A 21610-nucleotide genomic window follows, 5' to 3' on the forward strand; every position below is an offset into this window, starting at 1 on the left:
CTTTTATGTTGTGTGGTTGGTAGTGTCAGAATCGTGAGTAAATGATTTCGGAGAGAAAAAAAAGGAATCATGTTTAACATGGGAGTGAAAGTTCTGTTTACTTCTATACTCCGTTGACTGAACCCAACCTTCTACTTCGGTAAACTTCGGAACTCTTCGGGTTGGGGTTACAGCTTCCATCCCTGTGAACTGTAGACTGTCCGTCCGCGGCACCTTTTGTCGATTCTTTCCCTTCTCTTTGCACGCCGGCGCCGGCCGTTTGTGACGTCATCACCTTCGCGCCCGCTCCCAGTGGCCGGGCGACGCAACAACGAGCAAATCACGGATAGTTAACGTAACGTTTCAAGTGGGAAAAAATACAGTAAAATATAAAAATTCCAAAAGCGTTTTTAAAGAAAATACTAAATGCAAATAGAATAAAATTAATGGAAAATAACCTTTATAATAATATTAAAGAACGTTAAAATTTCTGTCTAGATAAAAATTTATACTAACAAACATGTTTAAATTACCGGAAATACGAATACTACTAATAACACTAAAATAGCCTTTAAGAGGCCAAGAGCCACAATTTGTGATATATAATACAAGTTTTCTCAGAAGAAATTTGAATACCATTGATTTTGATCTCTTACAAAATCCTATATTATCGATTAAGGCGCTTATTTTATATTGTGATTAGAGTATTAATTTATGTGCAAGGTTCAAAGTACTCGCCATAGAAAAAATATTTTCCGTAGGTATTTTGTACTTAGTATTCACTACTAATTTTTTGTTAGTAAATTCATAGTCAGTAGTTAGCGGGGTAAAATTACCCGTAAACATAAAAAAAAGAAAACTTAATAAATGAGTTATACTTCTGTGTCATTAAAAAACATTGTTAAAATTTGCAGAAATTCCTTCTTCAAGAAGAACTGACGAACGCGGCAAATCACTCACGAAATGTTGTCTGTCAAGAAACAAGTGGAACGGCTGTAAGCATGGAAAACGTCACAGCTAGATGGGACAAGTGGAGTAATGAGCTGACATTGTCAAACATAAACATTCGCGTGAAGACTGGTTCTCTTGTGGCAATAATTGGATCCACCGGCAGTGGAAAGGTATTTATAAATATATTATATAATTCTTATTGTCTTTGGTGCTAAGTCAGTTTAAGTCAAAATACATATTTGTTGGCAAAATTTCAGACAAACTCAATTGTAAAATTTCACGACGTTCGTAATGCTACATATGAAATGTTTATATATATATATATATATATGCTGGAATATGGGAAAAGCATGCTACTATATTTGTCTAGATAACTCCATATATAGAGTGGTGTTTCAGCAAGTTAAAAAAATTAAAGAATGTATGTTATTAAAAGTTTTTAAAACGTCGTGGACATTTTAAACAAAAGCTAAAAACCACGGAATTACTTGACCAATCTTTAAATAAAATGTAAAAGTTATCGCGTAAGCATTAAAGGTCTACGAAAACAGCCAAAAAGTATTACGAATTAAAAATAGAAAGTGAAAAAGAGTCCTATAATGCTTATGCCAGCAATCAACAGTCAGCAGTCAGTATCACACTAGCAAATACTAATCTATACTAGCGTTAGCAAGCAAACAGCTTATAAATAGCTCCGTCAACAACACATAGTACGAAATTTCAAGGTACATTCGTACACAAAACAGAAGTTTGAAACATTAAAATCTCCCTCCCCCCCCCCCTTTTTTTTTTTTTACCTTTTACACTTTCACATATTTACAATTTTAAACGTTTAAATTTTGTCAGCTCCTTTATTATTTTGAACACGAGGCTCAACACAGCGCTGAAGCATTATTGTAGTTACGCACTTTACTAATGTTAAAAGTCTACCTATTAATGTAACTAATTTAAATATTATCTTATAATAAGTATTTTACTTAATGATGGTTGGCTCAACTTGGGCTTATGGAATACTGAATCAGACTTTTGCGTTCGCAAAAAATGATCTCTTTGAACCTTTGTTTTATTGGTGGTTAAAAAGAAAGGTGAATAAAAAAGAAATATCAGGACTCACTTTGTATTCAATATCATTTTAATCTAACAAAAACATTTTTGTAATTATTTTCCCAAAAGCATTTTTGTCACCAAAATTTATATCTGGAATATTTTGTTTATTTAATATTACGAAATACACTATTTCTTTTAGTAAATAAACATAAATATTAAATAAATAAAGGTAATTATAATATTCTGAACTAATTATTAAAAATAACGTATATCTATGTAATATGCCGTTTAACACGATACTTGGTTATTTCACGCCCTTACAGCCTAAATTTTAAAACATAAAAAAGTATTTAGAACCTAACCAAAGAGTCTAACACGAGTGGGTGCTACGATGTTCTTATCTGGAGTTAGTACTTCCGCTAACTTCTAAATATATATATATTTATCTATGCTATTATAAAACTGTATCTGTTTGTTTCTTCGAGCATCACCCAAAAACTACTGGACTGATTTCAATGAAACTTTCCGTGTTTAAAAGATTGTTTTTGACTTAAAAACTGGTGTATATTTTATCTCGCTGTATTGACGGGAGCCAGAGATAAAACATAAAAACCACATTTTTGCATAGATAATTCCCATCCTTCTTGGTGAGGCCCGTACGCTTTGTGGAGATCGCGGCGGCTAGCGAACTATCGACGCTAATAGTTTAGTTTGGAATTTTCTCAATAGATGTCGTTGCCTGAAATTTGAAACGCGTTATCGCTCCATGCGTCCGTCACGTCTTTATTTGTTCGAGCACCGTGCAAAAACTACTGGACAAATTTGTACGAAACATTTTGTGTTTAAATAACACTTAAAAAGTTGTACATATTTTATCTCTGTATAATACGAGAGCAGCTTGAAATAGTTGAAAGATTAGGTTGTATTGAAACAAACATGGCGTCAAAGATAATTAAAATATTAGGTTCTAAAAATAATTACGAACGAGGCGATATATTTTTAACACACTTTCATTAGCTTCACTTGTAACTAACTACGTAATCAAATCTTGATAGCCGATTTTAACCTACTTCTAATTGTCGTATCGATTAGAAACTTTACACCCATATGTAATCCGGATGAAAATCCAATAATTTTATCACTATAACCTGAGCAGAGAGGGTGGGAGGGTCATAGGGGCAGAAAACCGCTATTTTCGAGCTATGTGCAATAGCCATGCTCTTTGTGTATCCATGAGGCCGGGGCATGGTGGTAAATCCGCCGGTGGTCAAATGCACCCCCCACCCCCCGAAAAACCTAAAGTTCGAAAATTTTGAATATACATTCTGTTTATATTTGGAGTGTTTTCGATTCAAGAGGCTGGGGCACGATGGAAAATATGCTGGGGGTTAGACCACCCCCCTTTCCCTTTATAAAGGGAGTTTATTTGCCCCAAATTTTTCGAAAATCCGGAAAATTTAAAAACGTTGATTTTGACGTGCTCGTGAGGTCTTCGGGCACTTTAGTACTCCTCGGATGAGTCCACGGTTAGGGTGAAGGTCGGAGGGGGGTGGGGTTCAATTGCCCCCGAAATTTTTGGGACTCTGAAAATTGATTTTGCGGTGCATTTAGAGGAGTTTTTTCGAGTTTGGACGTTGGAGGTACAACCTATTTCTTTCTCTCCCCCCCCCCCCTCAAAAAAATCCTCGGTGGGTTGAGCCCTGGCCCTTTTCAACGAAATGTTCATTTTCTCAATAAAAAAAATAACAACTCGTGTTTACTGAGTCACTCTCCCAGTCTAACACGTGATTTTGTTTCCGGTATACTAAAAATGGTTTTCGGTGACTGTGTTGTGTTGACTGATACTATACCATGTGTTTGTGTCACAAGCTATGTTTAACATGTGCTATATGGGGTTTTGTGAGAATCGAATAGAATCGTGTGCCAGCCCTCAAATCATCGTCTCATCCTTTTGTTGTAAAACCGAACATACAATAATTTCATGATTATGAGCTGTAGGATTGGGAAAGAAGGGGGGGGGGGCCCATCAGAGGAATAAAAAACACTACTTTTGAGCAATGCACAATACCTATGCTTTTTGTGTAACCATGAGGCCGTGTCAAGGTGGAAAATTTGCCCGACGTTGACTGCCACCCCACAAGTTTTGGTTTGGTGATGGGAGGATAAAAGCCACAAAATTTGCCCCCAATTTTTTAAAAGTTCGGAAAATTGAAGTACATTGAGTTCGATGTGCTACCGAGGCCCTTAGGGCACCATCGGACCCCCTCGCATGATGGGGGTCAATTTCCCCCCGAATTTTCGGGACATTGATATTTTATTTTTTTTGTGCATTTCGAGGAATTTATAAAAAAAAAAAAATATTCAATGTGAACTAAAAAGTCAATAAAATTACATTCAATAAACTAAAAAAATACATTCTTTCATTTTTTATGAACTTAAGTGTAAAAAATAATTAATTCTAATTCATTTGTTCAACAGCGATAGAATGAACTATGAATCTGTATAAAGAAATTATTTAATAAAATTAAAATAAGAATCAAGTAATTAACAAAACAATTAATTTTAATGAAATAAAAATTTGGGGTGATCTCTTCTTTCATTTTCATAATGACTCTGTTTTCAATAATAGCCATTAGTGTTAAAAAAAATTCAAACAACTGATATCAAGCGTGCGCTGCTCTCTTCTTTCATTTTCGTATATAGGTACTATTCTAACGAATAGACTTTAGAGATAGAAAGTTTAGGGCATCTTATATCAAGCTCCTTAAGCATTTTTCCTTTGAAATATATTATGTTTATTACTTGATTCTTTTTTTAACTTATTAAAAAAATTACATTATACAAATACATAGCTCATTCGGTTGTTGTTGAACAAATCACTTAAATTAATATTTTTTTTTCCTTTTTAGTTCATAAAACAATAAAAGCGTGTTTTTTTGGTTTTCAAAATATTATTATATTGTATTATTAAAATTATAAGTTGCACTTCATTCAATAACTGTTTCGTTTTTCGCTAAGTTATAATAATAGTAGCAGTGGTTTTTACGGCACATATAACCTACAACTGAAAACTTTGAAAACTTTGCAAAAAATTGGTAAAACATCATACAAGCGAATCCAATCAAGGGGAAAGGTGAATTGTATATTGGAAATTTTATTTATTATTACTAAGCATAACTATTAATCTACTCATACGTTCGATAAGAAAATTGATACCATTATTATACCTTTCAAATTAAGATGCAATTGTTTCAAAAATTTTCAAATAATGTAAATGTCTATAATGAAGCTGATGATGGTTATGGAGTCAATGGACCATGAAACGTAAATCTATATAATTTTTTTTTGGGAAGTTGCACCACGGTAATGGCTAAAATAGGTAGTACATCTTCGAAATCTACCCGAAAATAAATAATTTTTACTCAGGGAAGTAACCAGACTGGACTTGTGCCCCGGGCGTTGCGTTTGTTGGGGAGGGGGTAATTAAACTGGCAGAATAATTTTTACTGAAGATAATTACTTGAGTATTGTAGAGTTAGAACACAACGCAAATTGTTGGAGGGCATACGAACTAAATTATTTGCATGAATTCGTGTTATTGAAAGATACATATATGCATGTCATCAAATATTTGAAAAATTTCTTTATTTCATGTTGTTACCTAGTCGTTGGAAATTAGAATGGCAACAAGAGCTTAAGGAAACACAGAGCAATGTATAACACATATTTAGTACGGCATGTACAGAGATTTATTCACACATTATACAAACACATATAATCCTCATACATTAATATAAATTTTCTTATTATGTTGGCTGTTACACATTACTGCTACAATTCATGTTCCAGCGATTACCAACAAAACACCTGAAATAAATTTATACAAAATTACGTACCATTCACTACTTTTTAAACATTTTCTCATAACCACACGAATTATTCCTCAATAAATAATTCTAACTGGACCCTTTTCTTTTAGTTATAATTACAAATTCTTTTTAATACAAAATACTTAAACCTTCACTTACAGATCAAAATTAGACATTGTTTTAACAGTACCAGAGACTTAGGAACGAGATATTTCTAACACAATTTAAATTTCAACACTTCTCCCCAAATAAAATTGGCTAAAATCTTCAGTGTCGTTTAAGTGATAGCGGCGAGTGTTTTTTTTATTTCCGTTGATCCTTGACCTGATCACCCCAGTCGGACCGGAAACCATCGACGGAGCGAATTTCTTTATTCTACCTCTGCCGCCGTGCTGATTCCCTGATACTTGCACATTCTCGCCGGCTCTTAATTCACACTATTTGGTAATAAAACGAACACTATACTAGTGCAGAGAATTGGAGACAAATCACCTAACATGCTGTTGCTTGAAATTATTTTAAAACAGGTTTTCATTAAAAATTTACCTCCTTGTTTATGTTCATAGGTAGTCTTAAACGCCACGACTGATAGTCCCGCTAATGCCACTGCACTACGCCCTTAACGTTTTAATCAAGTAGTAGCACCTTTTATTTTCACCGTATTAATAGAACGAGAAAATATATATATATTTTTTTAAAGTATTGCTGAGCAGAACTCTGTTATGCTCCTTGTCGCAAACCACTTCATGACCCTCAGCGGAATTTTCTATGTTCCCCTTGGTCATTTTACTGCAAAGTCCGACACATACTTTTTACTTCCGAAGTATGTGTTTGTATAATGTGTGAATAAATCTCTGTACATGCCGTACTAAATATGTGTTATACATTGCTCTGTGTTTCCTTAAGCTCTTGTTGCCATTCTAATTTCCAACGACTAGGTAACAAGAAAATTGCGCCACTCTGCTCACAGAGTGTGTCTGGGCATGTGAAAAATTTTCAGATTATTTGGAGGGGAGAGAGTTTGTGTTGAAAACTGATAATGAGGCTCTTACCTGGCTATGGCGTTCTAAAAAGGAATTGGGTAAATTGGGAAGATGGGTAGAAAGGATGAGTCGTTTCCGTTTCATCATAGAACATGTTAAAGGGAAAGAAAACAATGTTGCCGACTGTTTGTCGAGAATGTTCGACCCGAATGAGTTTGAAGTTCAGGATAGGGAGGAAGATGAGGAGGAAGTCTTTCCAGAAGGTTTAAATATTTTGAGTAATTTACCAGAAGCCTATATTAATATTAGGCGTTGGCAAGAGCTAGATAACGAATGTAAAGTGATTAAAGACGGAGTAGTCAATAAAACCCGTGATGATTTTTGTATATGTAGGGGTTTAATAGGAAAACCAGGTAGACAAGGGAATTTCCGAATTTTTGTACCCGTAAGACTGCGAGGCATGTTATTTGAATATTACCATAGTTCGTATTTTGGGGCTCATTTCGGTCAAGATCGTACCTTGAAAGCCATTAAACGAAATTTTTTTGGGAAAACATGGAGGAAGAGATTCGTCGACAAGTGCGATCCTGTGGGGTATGCCAAAAGGTTAAGGCGAAAAATACTAAGCCCATAGGATTGCTGAGTAGCAGTCCCCCAGCATTTGTGTGGGAAAGGGTTTACCTAGACTGCTTTGGACCTCTCCCTAGATCCAAGCAAGGGAATAATAACCTGTTAGTGTTAGTAGATGGGTTCTCCAAATTTTTGATGATATTTGCCATGAAGGATCAAAAGGCTACCACAATCACAAGAATATTAACGGAAAGGGTTTTTCCCTATTTTGGGTCTCCTGCCTATCTCATTACTGATAATGCCAAGAATTTTGTATCAGATGAATTCAAAAGTATGGCGTTCTCTTGGGGAATACATATGGTCCAAACTAGCCCCTACCATCCATCCGGGAATATGGTAGAACGGTATAATCGGGTGATTAAAACTATCCTCAGAGCCTACTATCATGATAGCCAACAAAATTGGGACAAAAACATACATAGTTTGTTGTTGGGAATTAATAGTAGTGTCAATAAAGCCACACAACTTACCCCCTCTCAAGTATTTTTGGGTAGGGAATTGTTACACCCCTTAAGTATAACATGGGAATTATTAGTCGGTGACGCGGAGGAGGGCTCAAGTAAAGGCGCTCAGGAATATTGGGCAGAAACCACTAAGCATTTAAAACAATATTATTCCCGGATGAAACAGCAGTTCAATAAGAATAGGGAGGACGTTCCCTATGAAATAGACGATTTACTATTAGTCAAAACCCATTATTTGAGTAAGGCAGCTGATAAATTCAGTAGTAAGCTAGCCCTAAAATATAAGGGTCCTTTTCGATTGGTTCGTTTCCTGACTCCAGTAACTCTCTTACTCAAAGACGAAACTAAGAATATGTATCTGAAGGCACATGTAGACAATACGAAACGATTTTATTCAGACACTTAACTGATGTAAAGTCATGTGTATACATGTGTTGGAATTTTGTTTTTTTTTATGTTAAACAGAAACTTAGACCTAAGTGATATCTGATCGAAAGCCGGGGTTTTCGATTCGCCGTCCTGAGGAGATATGTTACGCAGGTTGGTACTGCGTAACGAGGAAACTCACCCCTGCGGGCTAGTGGGATACCACCCGCCATACACTGCACGGACTCGGCGCGCGAATTTCAATTGAAGCGCGTTGGATAGCAGATCCTCGGGTCCACTCGTGCCGAATCGCCTTTGATCGGAGCACGTGGACGTGGTCGGAAGTTTCCGAGCCGCGTTTCCGATTCAGGATGTCCAGAATATTCCTCGCTGTTTTAGTATGGAGCGCAGCGAGTATATAAGCAGGCTGCAAGCACGAGTTCCACAGAGTCTTCTCTCAACCGGCTGCGTGAATAATGCGGTGACCACGACCCGCACCTTCGATCATCGACGCCGAAAGGCTGCCCGCTGAGGTCTTCAAGCTGCGCACGGATGCCGAAAAAGGCGGTAAGAGAGGCCGCAAATTATACAAGTCAGTTACGGACTTGGTAATAATTCAGTGGTAGCCCAGTAACAATTTGCAAGTTGGCACGGGACTTCGGAAGTAAAAAGTATGTGTCGAACTTTGCAGTAAAATGAACAAGGGGAACATAGAAAATTCCGCCGAGGGTCATGAAGTGGTTTGCGACTAGGAGCATAAGAGTTCTGCTCAGCAATACTTTAAAAAAAATATATATTTTTTCTCGTTCTATTAATACGGTGAAAAAAAAAGGTGCTACTACTTGATTAAAACGTTAAGGGCGTAGTGCAGTGGCATTAGCGGGACTATCAGTCGTGGCGTTTAAGACTACCTATGAACATAAACAAGGAGGTAAATTTTTAATGAAAAACTGTTTTAAAATAATTTCAAGCAACAGCATGTTATGTGATTTGTCTCCAATTCTCTGCACTAGTATAGTGTTCGTTTTATTACCAAATAGTGTGAATTAAGAGCCGGCGAAAATGTGCAAGTATCAGGGAATCAGCACGGCGGCAGAGGTAGAATAAAGAAATTCGCTCCGTCGATGTTTCCGGTCCGACTGGGGTGATCAGGTCAAGGATCAACGGAAATAAAAAAAACACTCGCCGCTATCACTTAAACGACACTGAAGATTTTAGCCAATTTTATTTGGGGAGAAGTGTTGAAATTTAAATTGTGTTAGAAATATCTCGTTCCTAAGTCTCTGGTACTGTTAAAACAATGTCTAATTTTGATCTGTAAGTGAAGGTTTAAGTATTTTGTATTAAAAAGAATTTGTAATTATAACTAAAAGAAAAGGGTCCAGTTAGAATTATTTATTGAGGAATAATTCGTGTGGTTATGAGAAAATGTTTAAAAGGTAGTGAATGGTACGTAATTTTGTATAAATTTATTTCAGGTGTTTTGTTGGTAATCGCTGGAACATGAATTGTAGCAGTAATGTGTAACAGCCAACATAATAAGAAAATTTATATTAATGTATGAGGATTATATGTGTTTGTATAATGTGTGAATAAATCTCTGTACATGCCGTACTAAATATGTGTTATACATTGCTCTGTGTTTCCTTAAGCTCAATAATCTCGACTAACTCTAACTCCGAATAGGGATTCCCTAGCACTTTAACATACTTGGTAATATCAGTCACGAATGCCAGAGCTGACTCGTCTTCCCCTTGACTTCTACAGATAAACCTATCCCGCAGTCGCTCGCGTGTTTTCTGATTAGTGTTAAAAAAGATCATTTCCTGTTTAACTTGCTCCCAAGCCCAATTATTGCATTGTGCCTTAATTACCAGTGCCCTTAACTCACTCGGCACATGGGTTAACAATAAGCTGAAAATTGAACCTGAATTCAAAATATTCAAGTCAAGGACTTCCTCCACTAAACACAAAAATAGTATTATATTTTCAGGTTCACAATTTTTCAAGACTGGCAAGTGATCTAACACCGGTTTAACTATGAACTCCAAACATCTACTTTCCTTTATCTTAGGTATGCCCGGTATATGTCCGTCGGAAGAGGACTCACTACTTTTGTTGAAATGGGCTCGTGCTCGTTGTCTAAGTTCGTCCATCGTCATGTTCTCCGGGTCCACGTCAGGCAATTTCAGGTCCACCAACAGTCGTCCCAGCGTAGCCTTGGATAAATCCTGGATCCAACCAGTCCCTGTAAAAGGCATTGTAAGGCAGTAATTTACACTTATACACAAAATACAAACAATACTAAAAACCTTCATTAGCAAAACTGTGACTTCAACCTCTTGTGCTCAAAACCCTCTTTCTTTTTGAAATTTGAAATTTTGTAATTTTACTGTACTGAACCAATGTGTGTTCTGACACACCGCACACACTCTGTGAGCAGAGTGGCGCAATTTTCTTGTTACCTAGTCGTTGGAAATTAGAATGGCAACAAGAGCTTAAGGAAACACAGAGCAATGTATAACACATATTTAGTACGGCATGTACAGAGATTTATTCACACATTATGCAAACACATATAATCCTCATACATTAATATAAATTTTCTTATTATGTTGGCTGTTACACATTACTGCTACAATTCATGTTCCAGCGATTACCAACAAAACACCTGAAATAAATTTATACAAAATTACGTACCATTCACTACTTTTTAAACATTTTCTCATAACCACACGAATTATTCCTCAATAAATAATTCTAACTGGACCCTTTTCTTTTAGTTATAATTACAAATTCTTTTTAATACAAAATACTTAAACCTTCACTTACAGATCAAAATTAGACATTGTTTTAACAGTACCAGAGACTTAGGAACGAGATATTTCTAACACAATTTAAATTTCAACACTTCTCCCCAAATAAAATTGGCTAAAATCTTCAGTGTCGTTTAAGTGATAGCGGCGAGTGTTTTTTTTATTTCCGTTGATCCTTGACCTGATCACCCCAGTCGGACCGGAAACCATCGACGGAGCGAATTTCTTTATTCTACCTCTGCCGCCGTGCTGATTCCCTGATACTTGCACATTTTCGCCGGCTCTTAATTCACACTATTTGGTAATAAAACGAACACTATACTAGTGCAGAGAATTGGAGACAAATCACCTAACATGCTGTTGCTTGAAATTATTTTAAAACAGTTTTTCATTAAAAATTTACCTCCTTGTTTATGTTCATAGGTAGTCTTAAACGCCACGACTGATAGTCCCGCTAATGCCACTGCACTACGCCCTTAACGTTTTAATCAAGTAGTAGAACCTTTTATTTTCACCGTATTAATAGAACGAGAAAAAATATATATATTTTTTTAAAGTATTGCTGAGCAGAACTCTGTTATGCTCCTTGTCGCAAACCACTTCATGACCCTCAGCGGAATTTTCTATGTTCCCCTTGGTCATTTTACTGCAAAGTCCGACACATACTTTTTACTTCCGAAGTCCCGTGCCAACTTGCAAATTGTTACTGGGCTACCACTGAATTTATTACCAAGTCCGTAACTGACTTGTATAATTTGCGGCCTCTCTTACCGCCTTTTTCGGCATCCGTGCGCAGCTTGAAGACCTCAGCGGGCAGCCTTTCGGCGTCGATGATCGAAGGTGCGGGTCGTGGTCACCGCATTATTCACGCAGCCGGTTGAGAGAAGACTCTGTGGAACTCGTGCTTGCAGCCTGCTTATATACTCGCTGCGCTCCATATTAAAACAGCGAGGAATATTCTGGACATCCTGAATCGGAAACGCGGCTCGGAAACTTCCGACCACGTCCACGTGCTCCGATCAAAGGCGATTCGGCACGAGTGGACCCGAGGATCTGCTATCCAACGCGCTTCAATTGAAATTCGCGCGCCGAGTCCGTGCAGTGTATGGCGGGTGGTATCCCACTAGCCCGCAGGGGTGAGTTTCCTCGTTACGCAGTACCAACCTGCGTAACATAGTAACATCCCTATTATGTGAAGTATTTTAAAAAAATATTTACCATCTAAGTGAATCCAACATTTTTGGAATGGTGGAATTAATATGTGGTGACGATATGAGGGGTTTTTTTTTCTTTCGGGAAAGGTTTAGGTTTGATTGGTTTGGAAAAAAAAAAAAGCCTTCGGGGTTGGTGGCGCTCCGAGACCAGCTCTTACCCCGGGTGGAAACTATACAAGACAAGCCCCTGTCTTTACTAACTTTTCATCAAGGTTCACTGCATGCTTCCAGAGTTCCCTGCTGCACTCGATACTCGGGGAGCTCCCGCTGGTGTCCGGCGCCGTCGGCGTGGAAGGCGGGCTGTCGTACGCCGGCCAGGAGCCCTGGGTGTTCGGGGACACCGTGCGACAGAACATCACCTTCGCGCGGCCGCACGACGAGCAGTTGTACGACAGAGTGGTGCGCGCTTGCGGCCTGCGAGCGGACTTGGAAGGTCTGCCGCGCGGGGACCGGACCCGGGTCGGCGAGAGAGGTTGCTCCCAATCGGGAGGCCAGAAGGCGAGGATCAACCTGGCGAGGTGAGGAGAACCGAGAACTCACGCCTTGTTTCGCTCGGTCAGTTAGTTTCGAAGCGACAACTTCTCCGCTGAGAATGCTTCAATTTTCGAGCATCACGAAAATAATGTTCGCATGAAAGGAAAAAAAATAAATACGTGGAAGGGGGGGGGGATATGAACGTGACGTAGCATGCTATATGCTAGTTGTAATGGCCGGAAAGGGAAATGGCAGGGGAGATGTGGAAATGACGCAGTAGTGATGCTACATAGTTCTCGTAACGCTTATTGTGTTTGTCTACTCCTAAGTTTTTTTTTTTTTTTTAAATTTCAGATCATACCCGTAACATTACTATTCTCAATATTATTATCACTTTTTCAATAAAAAATACTAGTAATTTATGTACATCTATAACTAATAAACAATAAATTTCACTTCTGTCGCGCGTGGAACCCAACACACACATACACTTTTTTTTTCTTTTTTCGAAACGTGTATTTTTGTAGGTATTAATTCGGATAAATTCAGCGTGATTTAAATTGAGGTATTGTTTGTCTGTTTGCATATATTACAGTTAAATCATTTACCAACACTTAACTTAATTTTTATAATTATGAATGAATGGTGTTAAATTTAAAAAAATAAACATTTGACATCACCCATAGCGTTTTCAATGTTTAAACCGTAAATTGTACAAGGAAATAAATAATGGCAGTAATTATATTAATTTTAAATAAATTATTTTTATCATAATCCAAATGACTAACTATAAGAATATTAATCTTACCTGTATTAGTTATGAATATATATAACTTTGAAGTATTTGTTATACACAGAAAATAAAAATAAAATAACAAAGTACATCATATGGGTAAACAAAATAGTCACGCAACCACTTTGCAAAGAAAAGTCCGAATTTTAACTCGTAAATACTTATTTGTAACAGTCTGTTCCAACTGTCTATTCCGTACTTGTAGGGAGCAAGAAAGAAATACTTAATAAATCTAATAGAATTTATTATAATGGAAAAAAAAATCATGGAACTTTATTATGTTTGTAGAAACGAGGTAAGTTATTCCAGAAAAGCCTCTGTTATTTTCGTCTTAAGCAAATATTAAAATGTGTGGTAAGAATTTAGAAATTGGGTGAATAATGAAGCGTGGGTGAAGTAGTGTGTAAAGGCTGTCGATGATGACAATAAATTATTGGCGTAAGAAATTTATGGCATACACGTGAAAAATGTTCGTGTTATATATTTTAGCTTTAGGGTCAATGAATCATTATGATTATGTTTGGTCTCGAAGACCGTTTGAAGATGCTACTGAGACTTTTAAGTATTTGAATGAATGGTCTGTGGTAAGACCAAGCATGAAATAATACCAAGATGGCTGAAAATAAATTGGCGTTAGCAAATCAGACCGGATGAATTTGTAAGATGGCTGCCACCCAAGTGAAATCCATTTTTGAAGCTCCACGACATCCAAAGACACTTTCAACTGATGTATAAGTGTTTTCTGCGGAACTTCCAATAACACATAAGTAAGATTACTTTTGTTCGACCCGCAGAGCGGCGTACAGTGACGCTGAAGTGTTTCTGCTGGACGACCCCTTATCAGCTGTGGACCCGCATGTGGCCAGACACCTCTTCCACGAGTGTATACTGTCTCTCCTGGAAGGGAAAACCCGCTTGCTCGTGACACACCAGATCCAGTACCTGGAGGACGCTGATCACATTATAGTCATGAGAAATGTAAGTACGAATAACTAAAAATCCAACGAATTCTCAACTGAGGAATGCCACAAACTGATTTTTAATGGGTTGAAGATGTTGCAGATATATAATTTCAAAAACTTTGAGTTAACATTTTTTTTTTTCGTTTGTTCGGTTTTCACTCATTATAAAAGTAAAATAAAACATGAGTTGGCTTACGTAATATTTTTACTGAGATAATCTTAGACAGCAGAGGATTAATTGTTTTCCGTTCTGAGTTTTGGCTTTCAAACCTCAAAATTCAGTCTTCCTCTGACAGAACTTCTTTATAGTTATAACTATCTTCAGGGGAAATTTGTAGAAGTAATATGTGCCATTGAAAATGTGTAATATGTTTGAATTTCACGCTAATGGTTAAATATCTAAGAAAGGTGGCGTTAATATATTTCCTTCAGTTCTTTGCCAAACCTACCTGTTTGTATATTATCTTTGAAAGATTTGTGCAATGGAAATGCATGACTTGATGTAGGCTTTTGGACATACGCCATTGCTATGCTCATGTATAGCATAGCAATGGCGTATGTCCAAAAGCCTACATAAAGTCTACCTGTTTGTACGTAGCGGTCTATAAACCTTTGTGCAGGGATGTAAAGAATGTGCTAGTCGTAAATTTGCTCGTTCTATTAACTAAAGTAAAAAATTATATATATATTTCTTTGCGAAAATCAAAAATATTTCTTTACTAGTCGGTGAATTTTCATGAACAAAATAATTCATTGAAACTCTTAAAAAATTTGTAGAATAGACTTATATTTGAACTGGAAAAGAACAGATTACGATTTCAATAGAATTAAACAGTAAAAAAGTGTATCTTCAAAGGGTCCGCCTAGCCAGGGGTGTATTTGTGTCAGTGAGGCGGGATGATAAGTGCGACTCTCGCTGGTGCTTCTAGCGTGGTGTCACCTTTAAGCGCAAGTCTGTGGAATGGCACGCAGTCTTATCGTCGTGGCTAGGAAAACCGCGAGGGTTGAGGAACAACCATAACAATATATGGCGGATAAATAAAGTTAAAAGTGTAATTAAATTTCCTTGAGTATTTTCAGGAATATTTACCAGATGATTCATGTCTAAAATTTATTTTAAAAACACGCGTTTTACCAACTTCACTCTTCAAAAAATACAGTTTAAAACAAAACAAGGAAATAGAACAACTAACCCAACCTGAGAGTCTTCTTTGATGCTTTTAATTAACAGACGCCAATCGGATATATTGAGCAGTTTTCAAATCACAAGGTTATTTCTGAAGATGTGCATACATTATGGGTGCACAGTTTTTAGGGGCCCTTAAATGTTTGTTAGGAAACAACATACGGAAGAATTCCTCAAGAGAGAATGTATTTACGGAATATATTAGTTTTGTTATAAAAAAAATTACTTGTACTCTTTCAAGTTAAGTGTTAATAATTTTTCGACGATAATTCATTAATAAATTCAATGTTATTTTGAATAGGGCAGTGTGGAAATGCAAGGATCGTACATTGACCTGATGAAGAGTGACATTGACGTTACAAGATATCTGAAATCACAGGAAAATTTGCACGTGAATCATGACGACACTGAATATGACACCGCTGATGTACGTAAAATTCGAATCACCTATATATGTAGAGAGTTGTCACCTAAAAAACTCAACACGATATTAAAATTAAATAAAAAATAAATTAAGTACCTATTATGAATATAGGTTAAAAAACTTTCTTAATAAATATTTATTATTTATTTTAAAATTGATAAACATATTTAACTTTTAAATATTCATTGTCAAGTATTTTGTGACAAAAGAAATCTGAGTTGAGGAATTACTACTAATACAATTATTTGTTGAGGTTAAAGATATTTTTGTAAACTTTTTCCCAACAGTTATTTATATAAATTTTTTATTTAAATAGTATAGTACCAGCAGTTTTATTGAAAGAATTATTAGATAAAAATACACATAATTTTTGGGGGATTTCGGGGTTGAACTAGTTTACCATCTTAGTCAAATTAATGGGCCTCTTTAATATGAAACACGTTTTAAGCGAAAAAGCTTATTTAAAAAAACAAGCCTATTTACGATAACTATTAAAATAACTATTTAAGGCACAATAACGGAACTTTGGTATAAAAACGGTGAATTGCGAATAAGAATCAAAGAGAGGTATATGTTTTATTGCTAATCATAGTCTTGATATTCCATAAAATATTAAAATATGCTAACATGATTTGTTTTTTCCGGGTCTCAGTTAAAGCATGCCTATATGATACGATATAAAAAAATTAAACCTGAGTGATAATCTTTCCAATAAAATAATGCATTTTTGGCTAGTATCTATGTAGTTTGATGACCGGCCCGGGAACTTGCCCCTTGGTCCAGCTGAAATAACACAGAAAAAAACTGTAATATTTGCGTTTTCAAACACTATGGTGTACACACATAAAACTCGTACACCACAGTTGACATACAATTTCTGCAGAGTGAAACAATACAAGCCTCTGTTGGTTGCTACTCTTCTGAAATGTGACCTATTTGCACCAGCTTGCATTCACACTTTTACTTAAGCTTTTACTATTGATAATAGCAGTACTAGCAGTGATTTTTGTACTTGCCACCTCGCTGAATTTATGACAACTTTCTTTCTTTCAAAAAAAATTGCTGTTATCAACCGATGTTAACTAAAAATACTAGGTAAATGATTTATCTGTGCAGAAAAAAAGAATATTAACTGAGCGCCATAATGAAGTAAATAATAAAGAATTTGAAGTTTTTTACTTTACAATTTATTGATAGATAGATAATGATAAAAATATATATAACAGAACATAAATTATGGTATTTCTAAATTATGATAAAAACACAATAACAACGTTTAATGTACTCATAGCTCATCATTGAGTTAAAATAAATAGACACGAACACTTTAAGGATAAATCTTTCTATTTTTGTCCAAAGAAAACCATGTATATTATCTAAAAAATAATCTATTTAGCGATGCCTGTACGATGGGCACGATCGTACAACAGTCTATATATTCACAGAAAATAAAGTTTCACTCGAATAAAAAAACAAAATCCAAAATTATATCATGTATTTTTATTAAATTCAGTCCATAGCCAGTTGTTTTATTGACTGGGCTTGGTTACAATAGTAGTGCTTGATTACTGCGCTGTAACACTGTACCTGTGTTTTTTTATGTCTCTGTTTTGATTAAATATACTGATAAGTCGCATGTAAAATACCAACAATATATGGATTTGTGTTTTAGGCACACGTACTCACTGTTTATTCGTTTCAAATCACGTGAGAAATGCATTGAAACACGTAGGCGGCACCAGTTGCGCTTATCCAATATGGCCTACCTTACTGACTCTGTAGACTGCTCCACATATGTTAACGTTCATAAAACAAATACACGTGCTCACGTCTCACATACGTGAATAAATGTCACTGAATAGTTTATGCGTCACACAAATTCAGTATGACTGCCAACTTTATGAGGTAATTTCGTCCAGATATAGGTACCACGGCGCCTAGTGAAGCTATAACCACAATGACGGAACCACAGGAACTTTTGCCACGTTCGAAATTCCCATAATGCAACGCGTCGGACGCTCAAAGTATTCAAACAATTAAATACTTAAACACAGCGCCGCTGAAGCAGTGACCAATCACTGTATGCCAATTACAAAAGGTTTATAAAAAAAATCGGGCCCGAAACTAATTAATTATGTTGTATTAACATAGCAACGTTATACAAACGCAAATACATTAAGTTCAAATTCAAATAAAACCATTACTTGAAGTATTTAAGGATGTAAAGAAAAAAAAACTAAGCAGAAACGGTAATTTAAAAACAAGAAATGTAAGAATAAACAGAATTTCTGTATCTCTGTACAGATGTTTCTGTACACTGGTCGATCAAGAACCATTTCCGCAATGTTTTTGGGTAGAACAATATGGCATGTGCAACGTAAAAACGTTGCTTTACCAACGTTACACTATGCCATTTCTGACAATTCCTAACTCCATGCTTATTCACACTTTTTATACCAAAGAATTATAACTTACAGCGCGCACATAAATTCAAAAGTGCAGGCAAAATTTGTTTTGAGTGATAAAAGTATATAATTAAAATTTGTAAAACAAAAATAAAACATTTTCATTGTAAATAAAGCATAAAATAATTTCAGAGTTTTTGGATATGCAAGGAGCACGTGTAAACTTTTCATACCACGAAAATAATAAAATTATGTGAACAAATTAGTATAGTTTTTTTTTACTTTTATATTAACATTATAATATATCAATATTATGTAATAATAACGTTGAATCAGCTCAACAAGGTTAAATTTGTTTGTAGGAAGTATTTACAGACTGATTTCAGGCGTTTAAGCAAAATCAGATAAACAAACAAAAATTTGTGTTAGAATATGTGTCTTAAAATGTTTCAGGTTAATTTTTTTTTTAGTAATTATATGAAAGTGTAATTTCTAACATGTGTGGTTACAATGATTACATGAATGCCATGGAATCATGTTGCTATAAAAAATGTTGATCCATAAATTTAGTCTTTAATAGTGAATGGAACTTCAATACGTTCATTGTCCAGTTTCTTATTGAAAAATGAACATGAGAAGACCTGAATTTGCTCGTTACCTAGTTTATATGTTTAACCATCACTGACGATTACTGAAAGACCCGCTCACATGTTTTTGACTATGCTGTTCTTTTTATTCCAGAAATGTAATGACTTAAACAATACAAAAGCCGACGCAATGTCAATTCAAAATTTTGCAGAAACTTCGTCGAAAGGAACGTTGAAAAAATCAGTCTATATGGAATATTTACTGTCCGGATCAAGCTACTTACGTTTGTTAATAATGGCTTTGTTATTCCTGCTATCGCAAGTAGTTGCAAATATTTCTGACTACTGGGTGTTGTACTGGTGAGTTTATGAAAGATCTGTTTCTATGAAAGCAGTGATAAGGATATGTATTTATTTTAGTTCTTTTTTTGACACAGTAGGGTTAACTTAGGTACAAAGAAAAACAAATACAGCCATACTCATTTCATCACAGATATATTTTAAAAAGGAACTAAATTTACTATATATATATATATATAATTAAAAATTAGTACTAAAATCACAATCTTATTAAGAGAATGTATGATGCATATTTTGTGAATTGTATTGACATTCTCCACGTTAATTTTAAATTGATTTCTAATTTAATTATATCATATCTTGATTTTTAAGTATGAAGAGTAGGTATTATGTGGCATATGCGATGCACAGCACTAAATGCATGGCCCATGTTTATAGAACCAAATAATTTAATATGTTCTTTGACTTACAAAATATAAAATTAGTAAAATTAACTACAGGATGTGTTCTTAAAGTAATATAATCGTTCATAAAGTAATATAATATAATAGTCAAGCTTTAGTTAGAAATGTTTAGAAATCATTGCATTACTCCCCTCGTGCATGTTCACAGTACACATTTTCTTCCAGCGATTTTTCCAGGCACAGGAACCTCGTAAATTTACAGAAAAACTATGGACTTTTCATCGAAGAAATTAACTCATTGTATGATTCGTTGTAAACAAAGGTAAACACACACATGTGTTCATGCTGTAGACTTAACCAGTTTTTTAATTATTTTTTTTAATATACCAAGAATAAACTTTCAGATTCATGTTCAAAATAAGTGAAATCAGCGTCTGTAGATTTATGAAGAAAGCCTAAGTTTACGACGATCCCTGGACAATTTGAAACCAGCGTTCTTCGTAAATTGAAGGTGAAATTTTATAACAGTGTTCAGAGATGTCGCAATGGTGGCTTGGATCGCCAAATTTCTGTCAAAACGGTGAACTCTGAGGGCGGTCTTAATCCTCGGAAACAAAATTAAGTCTGTCGTAGCTCAGTCGAGATTGCGAGGGGGGCTGCGCTGCGTTGCCAAGTCGTGCTTCGCCAGGAACTCACGTGGCTTGAAGCGCTGTCACGACGGAGCACCATGGTGCGCGGCTATTTGAAGGCGCAGCGTCCGTAGAAACATCCCAGACACTCATTAGACGGTCAGACCGATCACGCGCGTCACATTTTCGTTGGTGACTGGTGGATGGCCGTCAAGAACGGGGGTTGCCGATCACCTCTTCACCGGGCATCCTGAAGCATCTTCAACCACCTATGAAACTTGCGGTGACGACAGAGCAGAGTCCCCGGTACAACTTCCGCCGAGTTCGGCGCATAATCTCGAGCGAGTACCGTTGTTCGATAATTTGACTCCACCGCGCGTCGTGGCATGGTCTTTTGAGACGAGTTTCACAAAATAAACGATTCTGACCCAATCACTGCTTGGTGCATACCAACCTTGGATGCGTTGTGAAGCCAACCCCCCCTCCCCCCCCCCAAAAAAAAATTCCAGCCAAATCGAGTCCAATAGATCCGAACGGTCTGCGACGTGCACACTGATAAAAAAAAATCTCACCTTCAATTTACGAAGACCGGGTTACAAATTATCCAGTGATGTTCGTAAATTTACGGTCCCTTAGTTCTGCCCTCCTAAGAAAGAAAGCCTTAACTCCATTTTTTTTCGATTTTTTTTTATTTTTTTTTACATATTCTGAAGCTTTGGAACAGAATACACCTTTCTACGCTACAAAAACAGTGTTCTAACGAATCTTTGCTGGTTTAAATCGCTAGTGAAAAAAGCCATAAGTCCCAAAGTTAGGGCAAAACTAAGAAAAAAGGCCTTATGTTGACTATTTGAAGGAAGAAAGCCTTAAGTGCACCAGTCTTTGTACTTAAGGCTTTCTTTCTTATGGTTTTCAATAGTTGACAAAGGTGTACACGATGCCTTAGGTGCTTCTAAGTAAATTAAAAGTGAGTCTCTTGTCATTTACACTTTAAATAAAGATTCGCCACATCATATTTTTTTGGAAAACATGTAATTTTTACTTGTAGAGACTCTTTTAGCCTCTGTGCTGCCATCTCTGTTCGGGAGTAATTTTTATAATATTTCTCCAGGACAGAGATGGCAGCA

General features: G+C 36.0%; 1 protein-coding gene across 4 annotated transcripts in view; it reads left to right on the forward strand.

Moving 5' to 3' along the window:
- LOC134531806 (ATP-binding cassette sub-family C member 4-like) overlaps nt 1-21610 on the forward strand; it is an 89100-nt gene that overhangs the window by 37202 nt on the left and 30288 nt on the right. For 3 of the 4 annotated variants that reach the window (XM_063367749.1, XM_063367748.1, XM_063367750.1), the window contains 5 exons: nt 894-1100; nt 12551-12837; nt 14381-14564; nt 16036-16161; nt 19305-19510. In XM_063367749.1, coding sequence (XP_063223819.1) covers nt 894-1100; nt 12551-12837; nt 14381-14564; nt 16036-16161; nt 19305-19510 — 1010 coding nt within the window. The remainder of the gene's footprint in view (nt 1-893; nt 1101-12550; nt 12838-14380; nt 14565-16035; nt 16162-19304; nt 19511-21610) is intronic. The other variant, XM_063367751.1, reaches the window with a different exon arrangement.

This window comes from Bacillus rossius, chromosome 5 (assembly GCF_032445375.1).
Source record: "Bacillus rossius redtenbacheri isolate Brsri chromosome 5, Brsri_v3, whole genome shotgun sequence".
Classification (NCBI taxonomy): Eukaryota; Metazoa; Arthropoda; class Insecta; order Phasmatodea; family Bacillidae; genus Bacillus; species Bacillus rossius.